This window comes from Brassica rapa, chromosome A03 (assembly GCF_000309985.2).
Source record: "Brassica rapa cultivar Chiifu-401-42 chromosome A03, CAAS_Brap_v3.01, whole genome shotgun sequence".
In the NCBI taxonomy this organism is placed as follows: Eukaryota; Viridiplantae; Streptophyta; class Magnoliopsida; order Brassicales; family Brassicaceae; genus Brassica; species Brassica rapa.
The window spans coordinates 19,466,654-19,490,676 of NC_024797.2; the positions used below are offsets into that span (position 1 = coordinate 19,466,654).

Consider the following 24,023-nt stretch of genomic DNA (forward strand, 5'->3'; position numbering starts at 1 on the left):
CCTTAGCACTCCCTTAAGCACCTTCATTAATAATGCTCTTACGATGCTTCCATTCAAAAACGGATACGAAAGCTTTTGGCATGCTTCTAAATGTTTATGAATTCTTTTTCTTTTTACTAAATGTTTAGGAGCCCTTTGATCATGAATGTTTTCTTTCTTGGATCAAAATACCCTTTTAAAACACTTTCTTAAAAAATTTATGACTACATTCATAAATAATGCCATTTCTGTCGGAGAGTTTATCTCACTCTCTAGCCTCAAAGATTCATCATAGGGTTTTGTGAATCATGTGTTGATGGTTGCAAATCGAAAAAGAAGCAATTTTTCAACAGAGTACTTCCCTAATTGGGTGTCTCGTTTCTCTAACCAAGGAAATTGCAAGTCCATATTTGCATTATTATCAACCACTTAATAATATGATTTTAACACACATGAATGGTCTAATGATAAAAGGAATTTTGATGAGGTAAGCGATCCAGATTCAAAAAAACTCAACAACACTAAATATATGAATATTTAATTCTCATTGCGAGCAGCCAGATTTGTCCAGTGCCGGTAAACAGGTCTCCAGAAAAAATATTTGGTTGGGATTCAGTCCGTCGGACACTTCTGATTACTCAAAAGAATATAATAATAATAATATGATTATGTGTATGCATTTTAAAGAGTAATTCTTGGGTTCACCCCCTAGGGTGAACCTCTAGGTTCACCAACCAATAGTGTTTGAGTATTTGATATTTGATATCTTTTAAAAAAGGAAACAACATTGAATTTCCAAATAAGATTATCTTTTTAAAATAAAACAATAAAAATACATAAAAATAGTTACAAAAAATAAATAAATAAATATTTTTAAGTCTTCAGCAAAATACTAAACCCTATACCCTAAATCTTAAACCTAAACCTTAAATTTTGGATAAACTCTAAACGTTTGAAAATCTTAAACCCTAAATCATACATTAAAAACTAAATTTTAATAACACTAAACCCTAAATCCTAATCACTAAATCCTAAACTCTTGGATAAACCCTGAACCCTTGGATAAATCATAAACTGTAAATCAAAAATATTTAAAATTAAACTCTAGAGTTTATGATTTATCCAAGGGTTCAAAGTTTACCCAATGGTTTAGGGTTTAGTGATTAGGATTTAGGATTTAGTGTTATTAAAATTTAGTTTTTAATGTATGATTTAGGGTTTAAGATTTTTAAACGTTTAGAGTTTATCCAAAGTTTAAAGTTTAGGGTTTAGAGTTTAAGATTTAGGGTATAAGGTTTAGTATTTTGCTAAAGACTTAAAAATATTTATTTATTTATTTTTTGTAACTATTTTTATGTATTTTTATTGTTTTATTTTAAAAAGATAATCTTATTTGGAAATTCAATGTTGTTTCCTTTTTTAAAAGATATCAAATATCAAATAATCAAACACTATTGGTTGGTGAACCTAGAGGTTCACCTTAGGGGGTGAACCCAAGAATTACTCCATTTTAAATGAATGAGTTTTTATCATAGAAACAATACTTAAAAATGTACGACTCTTCTTGAAAGGACTAATGGAGATTTGCGTATTTATCTCTCTCTCTAGTTTTTTCTCTCCCACTTCTCTCTAAAAAACTCTCGACACAGGAACTCGTTTCGGTGGCCGGTGGCCTACCGCTGCCGGTTACCATTCCCTTTTTGTCTTTTGTTTTTTTTTGTATCATATTTCTATTATGTTAACCGGATAAAAGTTTCGCTAGGCGATTTGCTCTTCGGTCAATAGATCGATCAATACTTCCGCGTAGTCGGATCTATCATCGCGAGGCGATTTTGTTGTGTTAATAAATCCCGATCATCTCTGATCGGATCTTGTAAAATCTAAAACTCTCCTCTTCTGCAAAAAATAAATGTTTTATTCCATTTGCTTGGGATGGATTCTCAATCTATTCAAAGATAAGCACTTAATCCCTTTCGATAAGAGTCAATCTTTACTTTCTTATATACGCCGATAGGCTTTAGTAAAGTTTCTTAGCGAGAAGGAAGCGGTGGTGTTAGATTGACAATCGGGTGGCTTTAATAGAGATTTAGTAGAGCCGGCGTCTTCAAGACGGTCCAGCAAAAGATCTCTTATGGGTCAATCCGTATTATCTTGGAGTTATAATCTGCGGTGGATGGAGTTCTATGTCCTCAAGCAAAGGTTGGAGCAGAAGTGGAGTAAGATGGTTTTGGTGATTACAGAGAGGTTTCCATGGAGCGACGGTGGTGAGAAGCAAAAGTGGAGGATCGGCACAGAAAATTTCCGGCGGCGAAGAGGCAAGGCGTCCGCTGCCGTTTCGCATGTCAGACAAATCTCATCAACACGTGTCTTTGTTTTCTTCAGCAAACGGCACGTGGAAATGACAGAAACCGAACTTCATTTGTGATTAGTTTGAAGAGCTTCTCTAGAATTTTATGTTAATGGATCATGTTTGTAATGTCCCAAACCATGTAAACAGCCTTTTGGGCTCGTTAATGAAAATATGTTGACAAAAAAAAAAAGGACTAATGATTTTTACCCAAAAAATTGTCTATGGGACATTTAATAATAATAATTTTCTCAAAATCTCAAAATGTATTGACTGTTCTTCAAAGCACCAATGATTAATTAAAAAATTGTTATTCATGACCATATAACAACTATTTTCGAGTCTTGATCTTCAAGCGTAAAAAGGTGTTTTTACTCACATAGGGTAAATACGAGTCAACAGCAAATGATGCAAAAAAAAAAAAAAAAAACTAGATACATCATCATAGGCTTACAGAAATCATTACAGATGGAACAAATGAAAACAATACTTATAGAAATTATTGTTTTGCCAAAACGCCAATATTAAAATGTGCAAGTAAGCTACATTGAGTACATTCTTCTTCAATAAAAAAAAAACTAGATCGATATATCATCATAGGCTTATGAAAACCCTTTAACAAACATAAAAAAAATCATCATAGGCTTTGGATACCAAGGAAAAGCACTGCCAAAGAACAAATGAAAATCTTCTTGATTCCATCACATTCCTATTACATATGCTTTACTAAAATGTTAAACAATTCCTATTCAATATCCAGTATAACAGCCGTTCTATATATGTGATTATTCTTGAAAACATACAATATATTTTTTTTGTTCTAGTGGCAAATATCAATTTGCATACTTGAGTTGATAAATTTATATTTGAGTTAACTAATCAGTCTCTATCCATCCATTAAGCATGTAAATTTTCCAAATTTTTTATGAAGTGCTTCTTCATAAATTAAATATGGATTTTAATTTTAAATATCCAACAAATAATATATGTTTTCCGAGAAAATAAAAAAAATTAGAATTTTTGGTTGTTCAGTCGATTTGAAATTTGGAGGATTTGCCAAAATAACACAAAACTTCAATTCAAATTAAAATTTATACCTTAAATTCAATAAAATAAAAAAATAACTTTAAAAATAGCAAAATTACAATTATATTCTCTTGTAAACACTTTTACGATTATAGTGGTCAAATATATTTTTTAAACTATGAAGTCTTATTCGAGAAGACTTATCGAGAAGTCCACTCACTTTGAGAAGATTTTTTGATAAGTCTACTCATGTATTTAAACATAAAATTAATTTATGAAATTATAAAAATTGATGAAAAGTCAATTAAAATCATATAAATATAAAAATTTTTAATCGCTTAGCCCGCAGTGCTAGGAAGGAAACATCTTTTGTAGTTCACATGGATCAAGATCTTCCAGTGTAGTTCACAAAATCAATATGAGCCTGTAAAGTTGATGACAAAAAAAAAATTCTAAATCATGCAAATTTAAATTTAATAAAATTTAATTGTTTTCCATATAGATGAATGAATATAGTTCATGATTGTCCATTAGTTATGATTTGGTAACATATGTTCAAGTAACACTGATACTTTAGGGTTAGATTTTAGAATAATATTTTTTAAAAATAAAATTTGACGTATAAGGGTTTAATTTTATTTAGAAATTGATTTTATGTTCTATAAAGTGTTTATTACTATCTAGTTAAAATATTTGATTTTAGGGTTTAGAGTTAGAAGACTCCTTAAAAAGTTTACCAAGAAGTTATTCACTTGCAAACTTCTTCGGATCAAAAGTCTTCTAGCAGTGAAGACTTTTGCAAAGTATTCACTATCAATTTTTTTAAACTAATTGAAATTATTGTCTTCTTATATAAAAAAAATTTACACATTTTTTCTCTTTCTCTCAGATGATGATTAAAAATGTAATTTTTTTCACTATAAAACTCTACAGCCTTTGTTTAATCTTTTTGAACTTAAAAACATCAAATCCTTAGATCAATTTCTCATCTTTTTTTTCTAATGTATTTCTCACTTTTTGTTTTTGCAGGTTTTCATTCTATGGTTTTCATTTTCCGCTCCTAAAAATTATGTCTATAAAATTTTCTAGATATGTATTTGTGTTTTGGTTTGTTAGAGTCGCATAAAACTATATATTCAACCTAATGTAATTGTTTTATATATTATTTAAGCATAAAAAATCTATCAATTACCAATACATAAAATGGAAGACTGTGAGAGGGAGAGGGAAGCATGGCCAGTGTGATACGTGTTTCTTTTAACTAGCTATGGTTTACATTGCAATGCTGGTTTCTTCTGGCCTTTGCCTAAGTTAACTCTTAGGTTGAGAATTTCTTTTACCATGAAGATTTTTTGAGCAAGCTTCTCCTTACTATAAGGTTATTTTACCTTAGAGCATCTTTATCTCATATACCATATAAAGGGTTTCTTTTTCTTTTCTCTTTTTTAGTTTTTTTCTGACTAAAAAAAAAATTAAAAAGTGGACCAATCAAGGACTACTACGTGTCGGTTGGACCCGCAAACAGTACAAAAAACACACAGCAGATGTCTCTTATTCTGCCCACTTTGCATACGGTTTTTTCTAAAACCTCGGCCCCCACCGCTTTAGAGACGCTAAAAAGGATGCGATAATCATGCTCTTAGCATGTAAACGTTTATGTTATTTTAATTTGAAAGTTTTTAGTCAATTTTTTTTTTCATTTGAGATACTTGAAACAACTTCAAAAATCATATCTCATCAAATTTCTCGCCACTAAAAAAAACAATTTTCAAACGTGGAATTTTAAATATTACAAAAGCATGTTGTGTGTGCAAACACGATAGTAAATAGCTTCATTTGATTTGTAAAAAATGATGTGCTCAAATTAATTCTAATGAGCAACTCTACAGTTTTAGAGGTGCAATGTAGTACTTGGGAATCATATACACATGGACTTAGATCACACAATAGATTTTAGTTATCAAATTATGCTAGACAAGTAAATAGAAAGCTAGTTAATACCTTTAAATAAAATGGTTTGTAAGTGATTGAGAAAAGTGTTAATCTTAGGGAAATTGACAGCTAAATGAGAATTGTAGAACAAACAATTGCCAAGTGTTTATGAAAAACAATTCTAAATTTCAAATCACATCAATCAAATCAATCAACTTTCGTTTGAGAGATAATCTATGCATAGATCCTAGAATTCCAAATCAATTTGTGAATTCAATCAGTTAAGAGAATGATTAAGACAAGATTTGATAAGTTCACTAAATCCCTAAACCAATTTTTTTTTGCATATAAGTATTTAGCTCATCACCAAATATTAGTTCAGGTAAATCAATAATGCTTTCGTATCTACCAATTATCCTAAGATCTATATTTCAGGTTGTCAATCCAAATATAGCATTAAGAACAATCAAAATGAAGAATAAAAGATAACCCTAACAAGTCAATATAATATTTCATCAATTTTTGAAGAACCTTAAATCTAATATGTGGTTTATTTAAACATGATCAATGTAACACAAATCTTAATAAGTTGCATTAATAAATCAAACTAAGAGATACAATGAAGGAGTTTTAACTTGTCTCTTCAAATCTCTCTAAGATAAAAGTATAGCCTAAACAATGACTTCAGAATAATTAAATATGTCTAAAACTCGTTAGAGACTTTCTTGCAAATACTAAAAATTTTCAGGCCAAATTGCAATTCTTTGAAACTTGTAAAAACTTGTCAGGACTCTTGGTCAGGATGGGTATTAGATTGACACCAGATTGAAAGTTTGACACCAAGATCACTTTTTCAGCTCTAATTTTCAGTATGCTCCAAATTGAGTTAGAATTTCCAATCTTGTCCAAAATGTACATGAACTTATAAAGACTCGAAAACGATTCGACACATAATAAAAACTCTAAAATATAATTTATATCATGGTTAAAATTCATAAGGACATGATATAAAAAAAAATTAATGGTGGATAAATCCATAAATAAATTACGTAACGATCGAAATTCTACAGTGCAACAAATACAGGAGTGTGTTTTTTTTTTAACACGATAAAGGAGTATGTTTTAAAACTTTTATACAGGTTTTTTATTAATACAAAAATCAGATATATATATATATATATATATATATATATATATATATATATATATATATATATATATATATATATAATCCAAAACATCAATTAACCAATCCAACTCCAGCATCCACTGTGATTAGGAAGAAATAACCGTAGACAATACTATAGATTTTTACTATAAAAATTAATATCAGAATTCATTATTAAAATTATTATTTTTTGAAATTTTATTATATTCATTCCGTTTCATATACATGATATTTCAGAATATAAGATGTTTTTAACATATTTATACAACTTTAACTTTATTAGAAAATGTTTAATTAATCATATTTTTAGTATATTTTAATGACTGGTTGAATTATTTTTAATTTATATTTTTAATAGCTTTTTGTTACATTAAATTAAAAAATTCAATATTTATGGGAACAAATTATTATAAATCATCTGACGGATCCAGACAAATCATCTGACGGGAGCACAAATTTTATATTAAAATAAATAATATATTATTAGTAGAATTATTATAAATTATAATATTATTTGCCTCAAAAAATTATATTTATTATAAATATAATTTTAAAACTTTTTTATTGCTGACAAAAAAAATTACTACTATGAGTAATCATAAAAAAATAAAATTAGTAATGTAACCATAACAACACATTAATGTAAATAAAATTAATTTTAAATGTATAGAACAAGAAGTCTATATAATATATAGTATAAGAAAGATTATTATAAACTATAATTTTATTTGACTCATTAAGTTATATTATATATATATATATATATATATATTAAACTTTTCTAATATTATTAATCATAACAACACACTTTAAATAAAATTAATTTAAATGTATAGAAAAAGAAGTCTATATAATATTATGTAAATTTATACTACATAATATTATTAATCATAACAACACAATTTAAATAAAATTAATTTTAAATGTATAGAAAAAGAAGTCTATATAATATTATGTCAATTTATACTACATAATTTTACTTATCATATCACAAGGAATTAAATTCTAAAGTGTTAATAAAAAATGAATAGATTGTTTACTATTTTAAAATTAACTAATGTTTTATTTACTAGCAACTCATAATATGGATTTTAAAGACAATGGATCTCTATACGTCGTTTGGAAAAAAAGTAAACTTAAAGATAAAAATATAATGGAAAGAAATAACGAAATATGAAAGCCAATTCAAAAGAAAAAAGAAATAAGCCATTTTATTAAAAAATATATATAAAAAAGAAAGATAAGAAATGAAATAAGTCTGGAAAAAGGTAAGAAGAATAAAACTGAAGCGTGTCAATTGCCACATAAAACATTAAATGCACATAAAATAATTTGTGAGTTGATCGAACTCTCAACACTGGAACCAGACGGGACACTTTTACCAACGAAGCTACCAGAAAAAAATCTAACTGACAAAAGTTATAAAAGTAGTCGGGGGCATGCGCCTCCCCTCGGGACAAAGCCAGGTTACCCATTATGGGGGCCTGTGCCCCCGCAATATTAATTGATAATGTAATTTTCGTGTAAATAAGCATCTGTATCAACCAAGGTTCGATTCTACTTTTTGACCTGTTTCTATTTTACTATAAAGAGTGCACCCAGTAATTATATATCCTGGATTCTCCCCTGGCCCCCCGTAGCTTACATTGTAGATCCGTCCCTGGTTTTATCTATTACATCATATATTATCATATATTATGAAATAGAGAGAGAGTAACTGTTGTGGCGAATCTTGTACAAAAAAAACTGTTGTGGCGATTTAAACATTCAGAAAACTCCGGTAAGAAGTTACATTGTAATTTTGTGCATGCGATTGCATGCCCATTTTGTCAATAATATACACGCGTTTGCAGTAATCAGCGTGAGAATATTATAGATGCACGCGTATGGATGGATCAGCAACTGTATTTTACGTGTGTATTAACTGTGTGCATGATGGCATTCATTTTTATTTAATAAATTAAATAGATAACAATTATTTTCCAATAAATAGCAACAATTGGAAAACTTATTTAGCAAAAAAAAAAAAAACAATTGGAAAACTTTTTTTGTGTAAAAAATAGTATATTATCATATGATATCTCTCTTTTTCATGCATGCATTCGCGTGTATATAGACACGAATATACATGCAGTTTCCTGCTTTAAAAATATTACAATATATTTCAAAAAAAAACGTAACAACATGTATGATGTAATAATTTCATAAATATATTAGCATTGACAGAGGCACCTATTGATGAAGCGGAAGGTTTATATGATAGAATTAGATATCCGTTGATTCTAAGAATACACGGAAAACTATAATAATATAAAGATTTTATTTAGTCTAAGAATGCATAAGATCAATATTTTTTTTAAATTCGTTGAGATCACCAATGATCTACCGAAAACAAGTAACATAAAAAAAACTCTTAACTTTTATTAATTAATCAAAAACTTGGATACAACTCTAGGCATAAGAAACCTATATATGTGAAAACATAATAACTATGAAAACCCTAATCCTAATTAAAATAGAAAAAACTATTAAAATAAAGCTAATACAAATAAATGGTAATTATCCTAATTCTAAGCTGCATCACCTATCCCTCCTATCAACTATATAAGTCTCACACGTCTTTGTACTCTACACTTCCCATTCATATATACAATCTCAAAAGATGAAGAGTCACTACACAAACATCATTTATGTTGTTTTTCTCTTATTTTGTCTTTTGATCACATCTTCCTCTGCACAATCCCTCATACGACAACCCACTGATGACCTAAGCACAATTCTACAGCGTATGCATGCAATATCTTATCCTCTAAATTCGAACCCATATTCAAGAAATCCTTTAATGTCTTTTAGATTCTGTGCTTCTGCTGTGTGTTTTCAAACAGTGTGATAGAGACAGTTCCTCTATTTTACTCAAATGCTCTGTTTTTGTCAAACAGAGAAGAATGGAGCGCAACCAAACTCAATCCTGGGAGAAGCGCATTACTTAAATAAAGATGATCTAGAGATCTATTCACGTGATTATAAAGGCTCACCTTCAAATTTAGTGACGGGTATGAGAGACCGTCCTCCAATGTCTTACTCTCTCAGAATGGAGTCTTTCAACACGCTCCTTCAGTCAAATGAGACAGAGAGATACGAATCTCGTCCTTTTCCCGTTGGTGGATACAACTGGTATGTTGGTATTCTGATATTATTTATTCCGGATCTAGAACCCGTTCTAAGCATAAACAAAGTGAAATATCAGTCCATTGTTTTGAAATTTTAAGAATATATATAAGCTCCAAAATTTGTTTAAAGAAAATCTATTAAAATTTTTAATGAAATTAGTAAATTTTCTATAGTCCCAAAATCTCGTGTCCGAATCGAATATTACATATTAAAAAACTTTTGATGGATCTTGTTATACAGGTCACTTATTGTGTATCCCAACGGGAACAGGCAGGATAGTGGCTCAGGGTTCATTTCGCTTTATTTAGCCATAGACAACTCGACTCTCGTTTCTTCGCATCAAGAGGTTTTCGCAGATCTCAGGTTTTACGTATTCAAAAGGACCGAGAGGAATTTCTTCACCGTCCAAGGTTCTTTCTAATTTTTCCATTCTATCAAGAAACATGCAATGTGTATATACTATATAGTAGTAACATCTATCTTTGTTTCAATCCGCAGATACAGATGTATGGCGATATAATATTTTCAAAACGATGTGGGGATTCCCTCGGGTCCTCCCTCTTGATACCTTCAGAAACCCGAGCAACGGATACCTCTTCAATGGAGATAACTGCGAGTTTGGTGTTGATGTGACTGTTCATTCTCCCTTTGAAAGTTCAGAACTTTTCACTGTCGCTAGGAATTTCCCTAACCCGAGGTTCACCTGGACTATTCAGAGGTTCTCCACGCTGGTCGGAGATACGCATCTCTCTAATACGTTCTCGGTCGGAGGAAGGAATTGGTGAGTGAGTCCTGTCCAACACTAGTTCAAGACTAATTAGCGTATAGTGGTAGTAACAGATATTCCATATGATTAACAGGAATATACAAGTGAATCCACGTGGCCGTTCAACGGGGGCGGGAAGAGCCATGTCGATGTATCTTATCCTTAATGCGAACGAGAAAGTTAGACCCAATGAGAAGATTTATGTTCGAGCAAGGCTTAGAGTTATTAACCAAAGGATATTCTCGCTCTTGTGGACAACCATCGAAAGGCCAAGTAAGCACATGATCCGCTCATCGGTACTATAAAATTAATCATCGTTACGGACACATCCCCGATGACTAATGAATGTCTCCTTGTCGATTTTTTGTTTTTGTTTTGCAGTCGATCATTGGTTCACTACTCCGGGATTAGGTTGGGGATACGATGAGTTTATCTCTCTAGATGATCTCAGAGATTTTTGGAAAGGTTATGTCATGGGTGATGTGTTGATAGTTGAAGTCGAAATGGAGGCAATTTCTTCAACCAAGTACTTCCCTAGTTAGATTTCTCTAACTAAGAAACTTTGTAGCTCTAAGTTTGTTTTATTATCAACCAACAATAATAAGAAAGGTATGTGTTTGTGTTTCAAATAAATGAACAAAAACGTCATCTCTCTTCTTGCATAAGCACTGCAACTCAAAAATCCTTACTGGACATTTGGTTATAAACGTACTATTTCAGGACCGACCATATTAGTGTTTTATCTCTTCAAACATAAAAGCAAACACTTCAACACAAACGTTGAGGCAATTAAGGATGCATGAAATTTTTTTATTTTACCCATGAATTGGAGTTGGTCATATGACTCATTATTTTTGCAGAAAAAGAGCATCCGTAGACTACGTTTAGTACATTTTTTATTCAGTTGGGTTCAAATTTAAAACATTGAGAATGGATGAACATTCTATAGAATTACGAATTTACGATTTATATATTAATTACCACCCCTAAAAGATTAATCTAGTAGGTGATGGCATTAAAGTAGTAGAAAAACCACATGGGTTTTGTGACCACCAATTTTATAACATTTAATTAAGGGTTTCTGACCACTCGTCCGGTATAGAGCCGGTTTTGAAAGCTACAGATATTTCAATTTTTAATTCGCCATGCAAAACACGAGGGAATAAAAACAGCATTTATCAAGCACAGTTGTCATTTGTTATCTTTAGCTTCCCAATGCGTCTCGAAGCATCGTCCTCTCAATATATATACAAATTCTCGCTAGTTTCTGTTCTGCTCACTTCATTCACAAAGTTCTTGCAAGATGACGAGTCACTACAGAAAGACCATCTCTATTGTTTCTCTCTTGTTTTGTCTCTTCATCACATCTGCGTCTGCACGTTCCTTCATACGTCAATACACTGATGACTTTAACACAAATCTTCAGCGTATGCAATCTCTTTTCCTTCCATTGATATCATAATTATCGTTTAACGTCTGTGTTTGGACTGTGTATTATCAAACATTGTGTGACACATCTGTGTTCTGTCTCAAAACAGAGGAGAATGGAGCAGGACCAAACCCAAACCTGGGAGAAGCGAACTACGAAGACAAATATCAAGAGATCTCATCTCGTGATTATAAAGTTTCAGCTTCAAACGCAGTGAAAGGTCTGAGAGATCGTCCTCCATCGTCTTACATTCTCAAGATGGAGTCTTTCAACACTCTCCTTAAGTCAAACTACGCAGAGAGATACGAGTCTCGCCCTTTTGCAGTTGGTGGATACAACTGGTATGTTTAGGTAATCTGATTTTTAATTTATTGAATATAATCTCAAAATAACAATATGTGTTTACAGGACACTTGTCGTGTACCCTAACGGGAACAAGAAGGACAGTGGTTCAGGGTACCTTTCTCTTTACGTAGCCATAGACAACTCCACTCTCGTCGGTGCACAGCAAGAAGTTCTAGCAGATCTCAGGTTTTACGTCTTCAACAATAACGAGAGGAAGTACTTCACCATCCAAGGTTTTATAAAATTTGATCTTTTTTTTTGTCAAACATAAAATTTGATCTTTTAAACAAGATAAATTATATGTGCTTAAGTAGGCTGCCGGTTTAGGTTGTTAGGTTTATTCGGTTTTTCAGTTAGTTCGGTTCAGTTTGGTATTTAGGTAGTTCAATTGATGAAAATTCTACTGATATTAACCAAAATTTTTGATTCAGATTTAAGTTTTTGATTAAAAACTAGGGGTTTTTCGGTTACTTCATTTTAATGGTTAATTCGGTTTGGAATTTTGGTATGATTTGGTTATAATTTTTAAAAATATTAAAAAATTAAACTAACCGATTGCCAAACTGATATCGAATTGAACCGGACTTTTAACCAAAATTGTACCAAAAGCCGATAATTTTGGTTAGGTTGGGTGATGCCGGTTCCTAAAAAAATCACAGGCCTATGCTTACAAGTAACCATCTATCATCTTTGTTTGGTGTAATCTGCAGATACTACTGTACGGAGATTCAACGTCTTCAAAACAATGTGGGGATTCTCTCAGGTCCTCCCTGTTGACACCTTCAAAGATACAAAAAACGGATACCTCTACGATGGAGATCACTGTGAGTTTGGTGTTGATGTGATCATTCCTTCTATAGCTGAGAACTCAGAACTCTTCTCCGTCACTGAGAAGTTCTTTAACCCGACATCCACCTGGACAATTCGGGGTTTCTCCACCCTGCTTAAAGATAGTTACCTATCAGATGTGTTCTCTATTGGAGGAAGAAATTGGTGAGTCTGACATTAAAATCAAAACAAAAGCTATGTACTAGATTTTAGAGTAACAAGAAATATATTCAATATGATGATTAGGAATATACAAGTGTATCCAAATGGTAGAGGCTCGGGGGAGGGAAAGTTCATATCCATGTTTCTTAACCTTAACGAGAAGGAGAAACTCAGACCCTATGAGAAGGTTTATGTTCGAGCTAAGCTTCGGGTTCTTAACCAACGGAAACTCAATAATGTCCAAAGGCAGCGTAAGCAAAGCAAAGCATATATAATTAGTATAATGTGATATGTGTGTGTTTATCGCCATGACTAATGTTTTTTTTTTTTGTTTTCCTTTTCTTTAATTGCAGTTGATAGTTGGTATAATAGAGCAGTAGCTAGCTGGGGGTTTAATCAGTTTATATCTTTTGATGATCTGAGAGATTCATCAAAGGGTTTCCTTGTGAATGATGTGTTGATGGTTCAAGTTGAAATGGAGGCTGTTTCTTCAACCAAGTACTTCCCCTAGTTAAATTATCTCTAAGCCAATGAACTTGGAGCTCCATGCTTTTTGCTTGGTTATCAACCACCTAATAATAAGATTCTGTGGGTTTGCTTCTGAAATAAATGTGTTGTTTTTTTTTTAATCTCAAAGTCAATATCGAACTATCATCTCTCTTCTTGAAAGCACCAATGACCCACAAGTCGCTAGTCTCGACCATATAATAAGCTTTGTTAAGTTTGTTGTCTTTTGTGGATATGTAACTCTTACCAAACACTATCTGTGTTCATAATAGCATCAAAGTTTCTGAAAAAAAAATATCTATGTTACATAGAAATGGAAGTTGATACGTGGAAGCAGAAGCTTATGGAAGCGCAGAAACAATGTTTCTTAAAAAAATCAGGAAGCGCAGAAATGGAGTCTTTCAACACGCTCTTTCAGTCAAATGAAACAGAGAGATACGAATCTCGTCCTTTTTATAGTTGGTGGATACAACTGGTATGTTGATATTCTGATATTATTTCTTCCAAATCCAAAATTCGTTATGGACATCAGCAAGTTTCTAAAATTTTAAGAACCAACTAGAAATTGGCCTAGTAGCTAAAACTTTAAATCACTCAGTAAAGATCTAAAGGGTTACATGCTCAATTCTTTTTGGAAGGGATCTACTCTCCTAAACAGAATTAATTTAACACTAGATCTCGACCCGCGCAACCGTGCGGGTTTTTGTTTTTATTTATTTTTATATAAATATTTTGTTGTCAATTCTAAATTGGTATATATTATAATATATATATATATATATATCTATCAATTTTTAAAACATAATAAGTTTACGGTATATTTTTTATTGAATATATGGTTTCAAATTTTCACATGTATTTGTATCTCTTTATATATATATATATATTCGGATTATTATTTCATTATTAAAATCGTAATTATATATATAAAAATTAGTAAAATATTGGTTTATTGTCATATTCAAAAATATTGTAACATTTCACAAATTTAGAATTTTTTAAAAAAATTAAAATTTTCGCTTCATAGATTTATATTATTGAGTAAATAATTAAACATTTAGTTTTTGTTTAATTTTTAAAAATAAACTATATAGTTTAAAATGTGTTTTCATTGGTTTAAGGTATTAAAGATTAATCATTGTTAGATAATATAATTTTTGTTATTTAAAAAAAAATCTTTATAATTTTAAAAGTTAACATCGACAAAGATTTAAATAATTAACATATAGGTATAGTATTAAAATATTAAATTATATCTATTTAATTTAATTTATACTATATATAAATCTAATGGATCATTTATTGTTTAAATCCAATTATTGATAGTCCAATAAAATTTTTTGATAGGTCCAAAATTTAAATGATAAGATTAGAGATTAAATGTACCATGATTTTCTAGGAATATGTTCATTAGGTCCATTTTTTAAAAAAAATCTACGACCAATATATTGTGGATAAGCATAATATTCTCTTTTTGAATGATATTGCATAATATTGAAATAGATTTTCTTTGGTATTATCATGATTGTTTAACAAAAATTGTTACAATCCCGAAATTATAGGATTATTATACCATTATATATTTTTAAATTTTGAACAATAATGTCACTGTTAAATGTATACATCCGTATTTGATTTTTGATTTTTTTTTAATACACTCAACTTCATCTTCTCCAAATATGTATGTGTTTTAGTACATCAAAGGAATCATATAATACAAAGAGAAGATTCATTCAAATAAGGTTAACCCAAGTTTAACAAAAAATTCAAAGAGCAATAACTCAAATATGAGTCGAGCATGATTACTGTTACTAAACCTCTGTCAGTAGAATATGAAGTATGGTCGAACGTGATCATACTGAATTGAAAACGTATGGTCATCTATGAACCTAATATATTTTTTTAGTAACAGAATCTAAAGACACAAGTCATTGATTTATATTTAGCAAAGTAAAGTCATCACACAATCAAGAAAGATCGGTTAATAATGGGGAGACTTAAGGTGAAACTAACCCGTGACTTTACTTTGATAGGCTTAAAAATTTAAATGATAAAATTAAAGATTAAATGTAACATGATTTTTTAAGAATAGATCCATATATAGGTTCATTTTTAAAAAAAATCACACATGAATCAAAGTTGTGACTTATGTTTTAATGGTTTGGATATCAACTTATGAAGATGTACTGGACTTTCTTGTCATTAAAAAAAAATAAAATTAGTTTATAGTCTCCAAAGTCTCGTGTTCGAATTGAATGTTATTCAATTTTTATTTTTTTGGATGGATCTTGTTATACAGGTCACTTATTGTGTACCCCAACGGATACAGGCAGGATAGTGGTTCAGGGTTCATTTCGCTTTATGTAGCCATAGACAACTCAACTCTCGTTGAAGCACATCAAGAGGTTTTCGCGGATCTCAGATTTTACGTATTCAAAAATAACGAGAGGAAGTACTTCACCATCCAAGGTTCTTGCTAATTTTCATTCTATCTTTTGTTTTTTATGACTACTAGGAAGTTTTGGGCTGTACATCTCCCTAGACCGAAAAAACATGCAATGTGTATATAGAAGTGACATCTATCTATATATCTATGTTATAATCTGCAGATACTCATGCATGGCGATACAATATTTTCAAAACGATGTGGGGATTCTCTCAGGTCCTCCCTCTTGCTACCTTCAGAGACCCGAGCAACGGATACCTTTACGATGAAGATCACTGCGAGTTTGGTGTTGATGTGACTATTCATTCTCCTTTTCAAAGTTCAGAACTTTTCTCTGTAGCTAGGAACTTTGATAAACCGAGGTTCAGCTGGACCATTCGGAGTTTCTCCGCGTTGGTCGGAGATACGTACTTCTCTGATACATTCTCCGTGGGAGGAAGGAATTGGTGAGTCCAACATTAGTTGAAGACTAAAGCTTTTTTGCTTTAGTTAGAATATAGTAGTGGTAACGTAACAAATATTCCATATGATGATCAGGAATATACAAGTAAATCCAAGTGGCCGTGCAACAAGAGAGGGAAGAGCCTTGTCGATGTATCTTCTCCTTAATGCGAACGAGAAGGTCAGACCCTACGAGAAGATTTATGTTCGAACCAAGCTTAGAGTTGTTAACCAACTAATCTTTTCATTTTTTTTGGGGAACCATAGAAAAGCAAAGTAAGAGCATGATTATCGGGATTTCTTAACTGGGTTGCTTAAATTAATTTTGATTTAAAAAAAAAATTGCCTTTTAAACTAAGCAGCTTTGCTTAATTAGGAGGAGGAAGAACCAGCGCTTATGAAACACGCGTCAGACACAGAAGTCTCCTCCTCTCTCTCATCTCTATAATTCCAAAACGTGTGATTGATCTCGAACGGGAGATTCGATCTGGTACAGTCCATGTTTAGAACAACAAGGAGTCTTTTGTAATCACTCCCAACATCTTCACTTGTAATCTCCTCGTGAAAGCTTTGTGTAAGAAGAACGATGTGGAGAGTGCCTACAAGGTGCTCGACGAAATTCCCGAGATGGGTCTGGTGCCAAATCTGGTGACGTACACGACTATTCTTCTTTAAGGTTGTAGCTTTGTTGGTTCTTGTTTTCTTTAAGGTTGTAGTTTGTACTTATCTTCTTGGTTTTAAAAGGTTGTAGCTTTGTTGGTTCTTGTTTTCTCATTCTGCAGCCCTTAATTTTGTTGCGACATCAGAGGCTCTGCGCATTTCTCCATCTGTTGTAGCAGTAATCATTTCAAGCTTTAGATTAGACATGCTTTGGGACGCTGGAATTAACAGCGTCATCGTTTCCGGAAACTTTAAATCAACAGCCAATCGCTAGCGTCCAAACTCTCACATCGTTGCCGGAAATCTGAAGTCAATTGCCGTTGTTACTGTGCTTTTCTGTTTGCTGGACGCTTAACGTAGCGTCTTCGTTCCGAACAGGGCTAATGTCATATGTTCTTGTTATGGTTCTGCGCATATGCTTGTGTCTTATGCTTATTTTTTTTTGATCAATTATGCTTGTGTCTATGTCTCTTCTGTATCTTCTTCTTATGTTTATATAATCTTCACTCTCCACTTGTAGCAACACAAAACTCATCTTCTCTCTCGCCTTGTAACAATACCAAAGTCGTCTTCTCCCATTTTATCTCTTTAATCACTTTGTCAAACTCATATTTTAAGAACCCCAAAATAAAAACCTTGCATTGGAGGCAAACAATTAGAAGGCTCTTAAATAAAGTGCTTAACACATATTTATTAGTAAAAAAGTGATTAAGAGCATGATTATCGGCGTATATATCCGCGTATCTTAGATATTAAAACACGAAAATTAAATCAAAATAAGTTAAAAACGATGAAGACGTTTGTTAATTAAGAAGTGTTTTATGCACGTCCTTAAGGGCATGTGTCATCGGTAGAGAGCAAGACCGAACGGGGTAAGGAAAGTCGCGTGAACCGTGTGGAAATCATTTTCTTCGTCTCCGTTCTCTCCTTCTCTCTCTCCTCGGCGACTTCACCAGAGCACAGGATCTCGGCCGATTTCAACCGACCCCTCACTCCACGGAGTGATCTCCGCCGATTTCTACCCACCCCTCACTCCACACCGATCCGTTCTCTCGTGGTCTCTCAGTTGACGGCGATCTCTCCGTTCTCGTAATCATTCACATCGTCTCCGTTCTCTCGTGGTCTCTCAGTCGACGGCGATCTCTCCGCCGATTTCAACCGACCACTCAGTCCACCGATCTCTCCGCCGAATCGATTGTAAACCAGGTATCTCTCACTTCTCTGTCCTCCGTTATATGATTACTATTTAACTAAGAACCTAAAAACGTATCTACCAATAATCTACACTCTTATGCAAGTATCTTAACATTGTCTCTTAATGCTCATATATTAATAAACTATCCTAAGAAACTAAATCTTGGTCCTAGCAATAAGGATGCTCTAAGATACCCATTAGGGTTGCTAGGGATAATGGTGCTCTAAGCAGATAATTGAATGTTTTCTTGTCAACTTTTTCTTTTTCCGCAGTCGATCATTGGTTTACTAGTCCGGGAGCTGGTAATATTTTTGCAGAAAAAGAGCAGGCATTCATTCGTAGACTACAAAAATATAGTAGATTTTTATTCAATTGGGTTCAAATTTAAAACAATGAAAATGGATGACAATTATCTAGAATATTACGATTTAGAAATTATTTACCACCCCTAAAAGATTAATCTAGTAAACGTAGGAAGTGAGAAAAAAAACTTGTTTTGAGAGAAGTGCGACAAGAGAGCGAAAAGTTGAAAGTCACCGTCTTTTCACTTTCTCCGGTCGATGGCTCCGGCCGTTGGTACTGTGAGAGGGTGGATCCTCTTTTCCTTCTTGTTTCAGTCTTGTTTATGGCTTGCTTATTAATCTAAGGTTTCAGATCTGGTCGGAAGTTTCATTCATTTGTGTTGAAGCGGAGAGTTTCAAATAGGAATTCATGGACCTCGATCTCTTCAGATCTGCGGTATGTGGTGGTGGATTTATAATTACTGGCTGGTTTCAGTAAGAGCGTGCTTCGAGTAAGGCATGGTTGGCTCTGCCGTGGTGTTGAGACGCGTAGACAGCACGTAGTGAGCTTCTACAGAGATCAATGGCGAGTTTAAGTTGGATCTGAAGGGAGGCGGTAGAGCAGAAGCTCTTATGAGACACTTTCTACAACAACGGTTATCCATAAACTATCGATCCGGTTTATTCTTTCTATGGCGGAGTTTGATTCTTATCTAGGTTGGTTGTGCTTTAGCCTCTTATGTTAATATGTTATTAGCTATGTTCTTGTTGTCCGTGTATGGTAGTTTGATTTTGTCTCTGGGATTGTAGTTGTGCAATCGCCGGCTTATGGCTCGGGTTGTGTCTCTTAACTGTCCGCTCTAGATTATGGTGTCGTTTCATTACGACAGTTTTTGTAACTTGTTTTTTGGTTTATCCAGTTTCGAATCAATATAACAACGGATGACAAAAAAAAAAAAGATTAATATAGTAGGTGATGCATTAAGTAACATGGGTTTTCTGACCACCATTTTAATAACATTTGATTAACATGGGTTTCTGACCACTAGTCCAGTTTAGAGCCGGTTTTGAAGGCTACAATATTTCAATTTTTAATGTCCCATGCAAAACACGAGGGATTAAAATTTAAAAACAACAAGTTGTCATTTATTATCTCCAGCATCCCAAAGCATCGCCCTCTCAATATATAGACAAGTCTTGCTAGTTTCTGTTCTCTGCTCACTTCATTCACAAAGTTCTTGCAAGATGACGAGTCACTACAGAAACACCATCTCTATTGTTTCTCTCTTGTGTTGTCTCTATATCACATCTGCGTCTGCACGTTCCTTCATACGTCAATATACTGATGACTTTAACAAAAATCTTCAGCGTATGCAATCTCTTTTGCTTCCATCTGATATATTATAACGTATGTGTATTTTTAAACATTGTGTGACACATCTGTGTTCTGGCTCAAAACAGAGGAGAATGGAGCAGGACCAAACCCAAACGTGGGAGAAGTAAACTATGTAGACAAACTTCAAGAGATCTCATCTCGTGATTATAAAGTTTCAGCTTCAAACGCAGTGAAAGGTCTGAGAGATCGTCCTCCATCGTCTTACACTCTCAAGATGGAGTCTTTCAACACTCTCCTTAAGTCAAACTACGCAGAGAGATACGAGTCTCGCCCTTTTGCAGTTGGTGGATACAACTGGTATGTGTTAGTAATCAGATCTTTATTTTCTTGAATAAAATCTTTAAATAACAATAGGTATACCGTATCAATTAGATGAACTTTCAACTCAAAACCAGTTAATTAATTTATACAATTGATCTATCTTTTTATACCAGTTGATCTTTTTTTTTCTTTTATAGTAAGGAATAGTTGCTAAAAAAACTATCTTTTTATATATTATTTAAGATCTATTCTAGCTTCGGATGTGTAACTTTGTTTCTAATATGTAGGACACTTGTTGTGTATCCCAACGGGAACAAGAAGGACAGTGGTTCAGGGTACCTTTCTCTTTACGTGGCCATAGACAACTCCACTCTCGTCGCTGCACATCAAGAGGTTTTGGCAGATCTCAGGTTCTACATCTTCAACAATAACGAGAGGAAGTACTTCACCATCCAAGGTTCTATAAACTTTGATCTCTTAAACAAGATAAATGATATGTGCTTAAGTGGGCATGCGGGTTTGGGTTGTTAGGTTAATTCGGCTTTCGGTTAATTCAGTTCGGTTTGGCAATCGGATAGTTCGGTTAATGAAAATTCTACTGAAATTTTGATTTTTAGTTTTTGATTAAAGCTAGGGTTTTTTCGGTTACTTCAGTTCAGTGGTTAGTTCAGTTACTTAGTTCGATGGTTAGTTCAGTTTGAAATTTTGGTTAGAGTTTATATGTTTTAGTTATAATTTTTAGAAAATAAAAGGTCAAACTAACCGATTGTCAAACTGATAACCAATTTTTTTTTAATAAAAACTACGAATTGAACCAAACTTTTAACCAAAAAACCGATAATTTTGGTTTGGTTGGGTTCTGCCAGTTCGGAAAAATCACAGGCCTATGCTTACAAGTAACATCTATCATCTTTGTTTGGTGTAATCTGCAGATACTACTGTATGGAGATTCAACGTCTTCAAAACAATGTGGGGATTCTCTCAGGTCCTCCCTGTTGACACCTTCAAAGATCCGAAAAACGGATACCTCTATGATGGAGATCACTGTGAGTTTGGCGTTGATGTGATCATTCCTTCTATAGCTGAGAACTCAGAACTCTTCTCTGCCACTGAGAAGTTCTATAACCCGACATTCACCTGGACGATTCGAGGATTCTCCACCCTGCTTAAAGATATGTACTCATCAGATGTGTTTACTATTGGAGGAAGAAGTTGGTGAGTTTGGCACTAAAATCAAAGCAAAAGCTCTGTATTTAGAATTTAGAGTAACAAATAATATTTCATATGACGATTAGGAATATACAAGTGTATCCAAATGGTCGAGGCGAGGGAGAGGGAAAGTTCTTGTCCATGTTTCTTAAGCTCAATGGGGAGGAGAAACTCAGACCCTATGAGAAGGTTTATGTTCGAGCCAAACTTCGGGTTCTTAACCAAAGCAAACTCAACAATGTCCAAAACCAACGTAAGCAAATGATATATAATAGTGTATATGTGTGAGTGTTCATCGCCATGACTAATGTTTTTCTTACTTTGATGACAGTGGATAGTTGGTTCAGTAGAGCAGTACCGAGCTGGGGGTTTCGTAAGTTGATATCTTTTGATGATCTGAGAGATTCATCAAAGGGTTTCCTTGTGAATGATATGCTGATGGTTCAAGTTGAAATGGAGGCTGTTTCTTCAACCAAGTACTTTCCCTAGTTAGATTCTCTCTAAGGCAATGAACTTGCAGCTCCATGCTTTTGTTTGGTTATCAACCAACCTAATAATAAGATTCTGTGTGCTTGCTTCTCAAATTAATGTGTTTTTTTTTTCTTTCTCAAAGGCAAATATCTATTTACCATCAAGTCGACCATATGTAACTCTTACCAAACACTATGTTTGCTCATCATAGCAATATCAAGGTTTCTAATAAAAAATATTGTACTCAGTACATATCAAGTCAAACTTCAAATGACGGTCAAATAGGAGAGACTACATCGCTTATTCTTGATTTAGGGATATGATAAGAAAAGCCCCAAAAACATCATGGTTTGTCTTATTTGTTTTGACATCTTTTCCCACTCTTCATAGCGTGTTTGATGGTGTTCTAGAGTGTTGCAATGCATTCGATCTCGATCTTGGCGTTTAGAGGCAAGGCTGCGACTTGATATGTGGATCGTGCTGGAGAAGGAGCTGGGAAGTCTGCACCAGAACAAAAAAAAAATGGTTAGGAGTGTTTCACACCAACTATAAAACCAATACATAGACACAGTAATTATGCGATTTAGAACAAAGTAGGAACACTTGATGAGATAACTCACATTTGGCGTATATATCGTTGACTTTCTTGAAGTCACCCAAGTCAGCAAGCCTGTGACAAAAGAAACCAAAGATATTAGATTCAAAAACTCAAATGGATAAACGATTATGTTTAGCAAAACGTACATGATTGTTGTCTTCACCACAGAGGAGTAATCAACACCACTAGCTTTCAATATCTCCCCCATGTTCTTGAGTACCTTCAATATTCCAAAAAAATAAACACAATAACAGAAGCAATCAGACAAAACCACGGAAGAAAGACAGAGCAACTCAACCTTTGCTACAGCTATAGTGGAATATTGAAAGTGGAAACTACTGTACGCGAACTAATCTTTATAGAGACCACAATGAGACAGTTTAAAAGCTAGTGCACCTGTTCTGTCTGATCCTCAACGCTGTCTGAAACAAACTTTCCAGTCTATACACACAAAAACACAAAAAAAATAAGAAATTGCAATCTTAGTAGAACCCATAGAAGAAGAAGAAACAACAATATGGTGATTTTAAAACTTCATACTCTTATAAGGACCAACCTCAGGTATAAGTCCAAGAACACCAGAGAGGAAAACAAGATTATTAGCTTTGATAGCCTGAGAGTATGGTCCCAAAGCAGCTGGTGCTTTCTCTGTAGCCACTACTTCCTTCTTACCTGCATTTTCTTTAACTCACATTATCATCCTCCTAAGAACCCACAAGACTAATAAACAGATGCACTGACACGGACGTTGATAAAAAATCACAAGAATCCATGATTATTAGTCAGAGAGAAAATGAGATAGAATGGTTACCAGAAGAAGCGGAGATAGTGAGTGAAGCGAAAGGAATAGATTTTGAAGACATATTTGGAAGAGAGACACACCAGCGGTTGCAACGAGAGAAGCCAAGTGGTGCTGTGGAGAGGCGGAGTTTTGGAGAGTTTATCATGGATTTGACGAGTGACAAAGTCATTTCCACCTATTTTACGGCGCAGGTACAACAAAAGCAAAAGGACCAAACAGTCTTAAGAGAGAGAGAGAGAGAAAGGTAGGTAAGCAGATGATACTCGTGTCTCGTCCTCTCCTCCTTTTAATCCTACTTTTTCTACATTTCCAAATTTACCCTTAGTTAGGTACATATATAACTTGAGAAAACAAAGTTTTTATTATTTGATTTTGGAAGTTTAGAGTTATAGAGATTTGACCCACTGGGCTATGATGCCCCTACCAATCCCCATAACATTTTAGTCGATAAATTCATTTGTTTTTTTTCTGTACATAGTTCTTTCTTTGGGAAGAACATTTAGAAAATAGAGAGATGAACTATGTACAAGTGTGATATGAAAGATGGGTCTCTACAAATGGGGCAAGTCGCTTGCATTCTAAGAAACCACTTATCTATGCAAA

At 33.2% G+C, this 24,023-nt stretch overlaps 5 protein-coding genes and 1 long non-coding RNA gene across 8 annotated transcripts; 4 read left to right on the forward strand and 2 right to left on the reverse strand.

The window, feature by feature from the left end:
- Positions 1-1,594: 1,594 nt before the first annotated feature.
- LOC117132952 lies at positions 1,595-9,248 on the reverse strand. Its single transcript, XR_004456721.1, has 2 exons — positions 9,037-9,248; positions 1,595-8,684 (listed from the first exon to the last, which is right to left on the reverse strand). It is a non-coding gene; the product is annotated as an uncharacterized LOC117132952 (long non-coding RNA).
- LOC103859853 lies at positions 9,077-11,022 on the forward strand. The gene is made up of 6 exons (XM_033288556.1): positions 9,077-9,238; positions 9,392-9,626; positions 9,864-10,033; positions 10,122-10,404; positions 10,484-10,662; positions 10,771-11,022. The coding sequence occupies exons 1-6, from the start codon at positions 9,115-9,117 to the stop codon at positions 10,929-10,931; spliced, it is 1,152 nt and encodes a 383-aa protein (XP_033144447.1). The 5' UTR covers positions 9,077-9,114; the 3' UTR covers positions 10,932-11,022.
- A 238-nt stretch (positions 11,023-11,260) lies between these two features.
- LOC103859854 (probable inactive serine/threonine-protein kinase fnkC) lies at positions 11,261-13,804 on the forward strand. The gene is made up of 6 exons (XM_009137437.3): positions 11,261-11,816; positions 11,928-12,159; positions 12,227-12,396; positions 12,874-13,156; positions 13,238-13,404; positions 13,507-13,804. The coding sequence occupies exons 1-6, from the start codon at positions 11,693-11,695 to the stop codon at positions 13,662-13,664; spliced, it is 1,134 nt and encodes a 377-aa protein (XP_009135685.2). The 5' UTR covers positions 11,261-11,692; the 3' UTR covers positions 13,665-13,804.
- Positions 13,805-13,950: 146 nt separating this feature from the next.
- Positions 13,951-17,732, forward strand: LOC103860209. Of its 2 annotated transcripts, none has more exons than XM_033288557.1 (6): positions 13,951-14,135; positions 15,960-16,129; positions 16,270-16,552; positions 16,644-16,823; positions 16,924-17,223; positions 17,330-17,732. In XM_033288557.1, the coding sequence occupies exons 1-5, from the start codon at positions 14,083-14,085 to the stop codon at positions 16,946-16,948; spliced, it is 711 nt and encodes a 236-aa protein (XP_033144448.1). In that variant the 5' UTR covers positions 13,951-14,082; the 3' UTR covers positions 16,949-17,223; positions 17,330-17,732. The 2 variants fall into 2 exon arrangements, with proteins under 2 accessions (XP_033144448.1, XP_033144449.1); XM_033288558.1 differs by having other exon boundaries at positions 16,644-16,728.
- Positions 17,733-19,676: 1,944 nt separating this feature from the next.
- LOC103859856 (probable inactive serine/threonine-protein kinase fnkC) lies at positions 19,677-22,270 on the forward strand. Its single transcript, XM_009137440.3, has 6 exons — positions 19,677-20,052; positions 20,145-20,376; positions 20,628-20,797; positions 21,273-21,555; positions 21,636-21,802; positions 21,881-22,270. Exons 1-6 carry the CDS (start codon positions 19,929-19,931, stop codon positions 22,036-22,038), a joined length of 1,134 nt encoding a protein of 377 aa, XP_009135688.1. The 5' UTR covers positions 19,677-19,928; the 3' UTR covers positions 22,039-22,270.
- Positions 22,203-23,686, reverse strand: LOC103859855 (reactive Intermediate Deaminase A, chloroplastic). Of its 2 annotated transcripts, none has more exons than XM_009137439.3 (6): positions 23,430-23,685; positions 23,175-23,290; positions 23,015-23,059; positions 22,765-22,838; positions 22,641-22,690; positions 22,203-22,521 (listed from the first exon to the last, which is right to left on the reverse strand). In XM_009137439.3, exons 1-6 carry the CDS (start codon positions 23,587-23,589, stop codon positions 22,427-22,429), a joined length of 540 nt encoding a protein of 179 aa, XP_009135687.1. In that variant the 5' UTR covers positions 23,590-23,685; the 3' UTR covers positions 22,203-22,426. The 2 variants fall into 2 exon arrangements, with proteins under 2 accessions (XP_009135687.1, XP_009135686.1); XM_009137438.3 differs by having other exon boundaries at positions 22,390-22,521; positions 23,175-23,299; positions 23,430-23,686.
- Between the last annotated feature and the right edge of the window lie 337 nt (positions 23,687-24,023).

Excerpts from the sequence above, each read along its gene's own strand:
- LOC103859855 (XM_009137438.3), bottom strand. The coding sequence starts at position 23,589 with ATGACTTTGTCACTCGTCAAATCCATGATAAACTCTCCAAAACTCCGC. Across the intron at positions 23,300-23,429 it reads CACTATCTCCGCTTCTTCTG|AAAATGCAGGTAAGAAGGAA; the intron begins GTAACCATTCTA and ends TGTGAGTTAAAG. Across the intron at positions 22,691-22,764 it reads GTGGTGAAGACAACAATCAT|GCTTGCTGACTTGGGTGACT; the intron begins GTACGTTTTGCT and ends CTTTTGTCACAG.
- LOC103859854 (XM_009137437.3), top strand. The coding sequence starts at position 11,693 with ATGACGAGTCACTACAGAAAGACCATCTCTATTGTTTCTCTCTTGTTT. Across the intron at positions 12,397-12,873 it reads GAAGTACTTCACCATCCAAG|ATACTACTGTACGGAGATTC; the intron begins GTTTTATAAAAT and ends TGTAATCTGCAG. Across the intron at positions 13,157-13,237 it reads TCTATTGGAGGAAGAAATTG|GAATATACAAGTGTATCCAA; the intron begins GTGAGTCTGACA and ends TATGATGATTAG.
- LOC103860209 (XM_033288557.1), top strand. The coding sequence starts at position 14,083 with ATGAAACAGAGAGATACGAATCTCGTCCTTTTTATAGTTGGTGGATAC. Across the intron at positions 14,136-15,959 it reads ATAGTTGGTGGATACAACTG|GTCACTTATTGTGTACCCCA; the intron begins GTATGTTGATAT and ends CTTGTTATACAG. Across the intron at positions 16,553-16,643 it reads TCCGTGGGAGGAAGGAATTG|GAATATACAAGTAAATCCAA; the intron begins GTGAGTCCAACA and ends TATGATGATCAG.
- LOC103859853 (XM_033288556.1), top strand. The coding sequence starts at position 9,115 with ATGAAGAGTCACTACACAAACATCATTTATGTTGTTTTTCTCTTATTT. Across the intron at positions 10,034-10,121 it reads GAATTTCTTCACCGTCCAAG|ATACAGATGTATGGCGATAT; the intron begins GTTCTTTCTAAT and ends TTCAATCCGCAG. Across the intron at positions 10,405-10,483 it reads TCGGTCGGAGGAAGGAATTG|GAATATACAAGTGAATCCAC; the intron begins GTGAGTGAGTCC and ends TATGATTAACAG.
- LOC103859856 (XM_009137440.3), top strand. The coding sequence starts at position 19,929 with ATGACGAGTCACTACAGAAACACCATCTCTATTGTTTCTCTCTTGTGT. Across the intron at positions 20,053-20,144 it reads CTTTAACAAAAATCTTCAGC|AGGAGAATGGAGCAGGACCA; the intron begins GTATGCAATCTC and ends GGCTCAAAACAG. Across the intron at positions 20,798-21,272 it reads GAAGTACTTCACCATCCAAG|ATACTACTGTATGGAGATTC; the intron begins GTTCTATAAACT and ends TGTAATCTGCAG.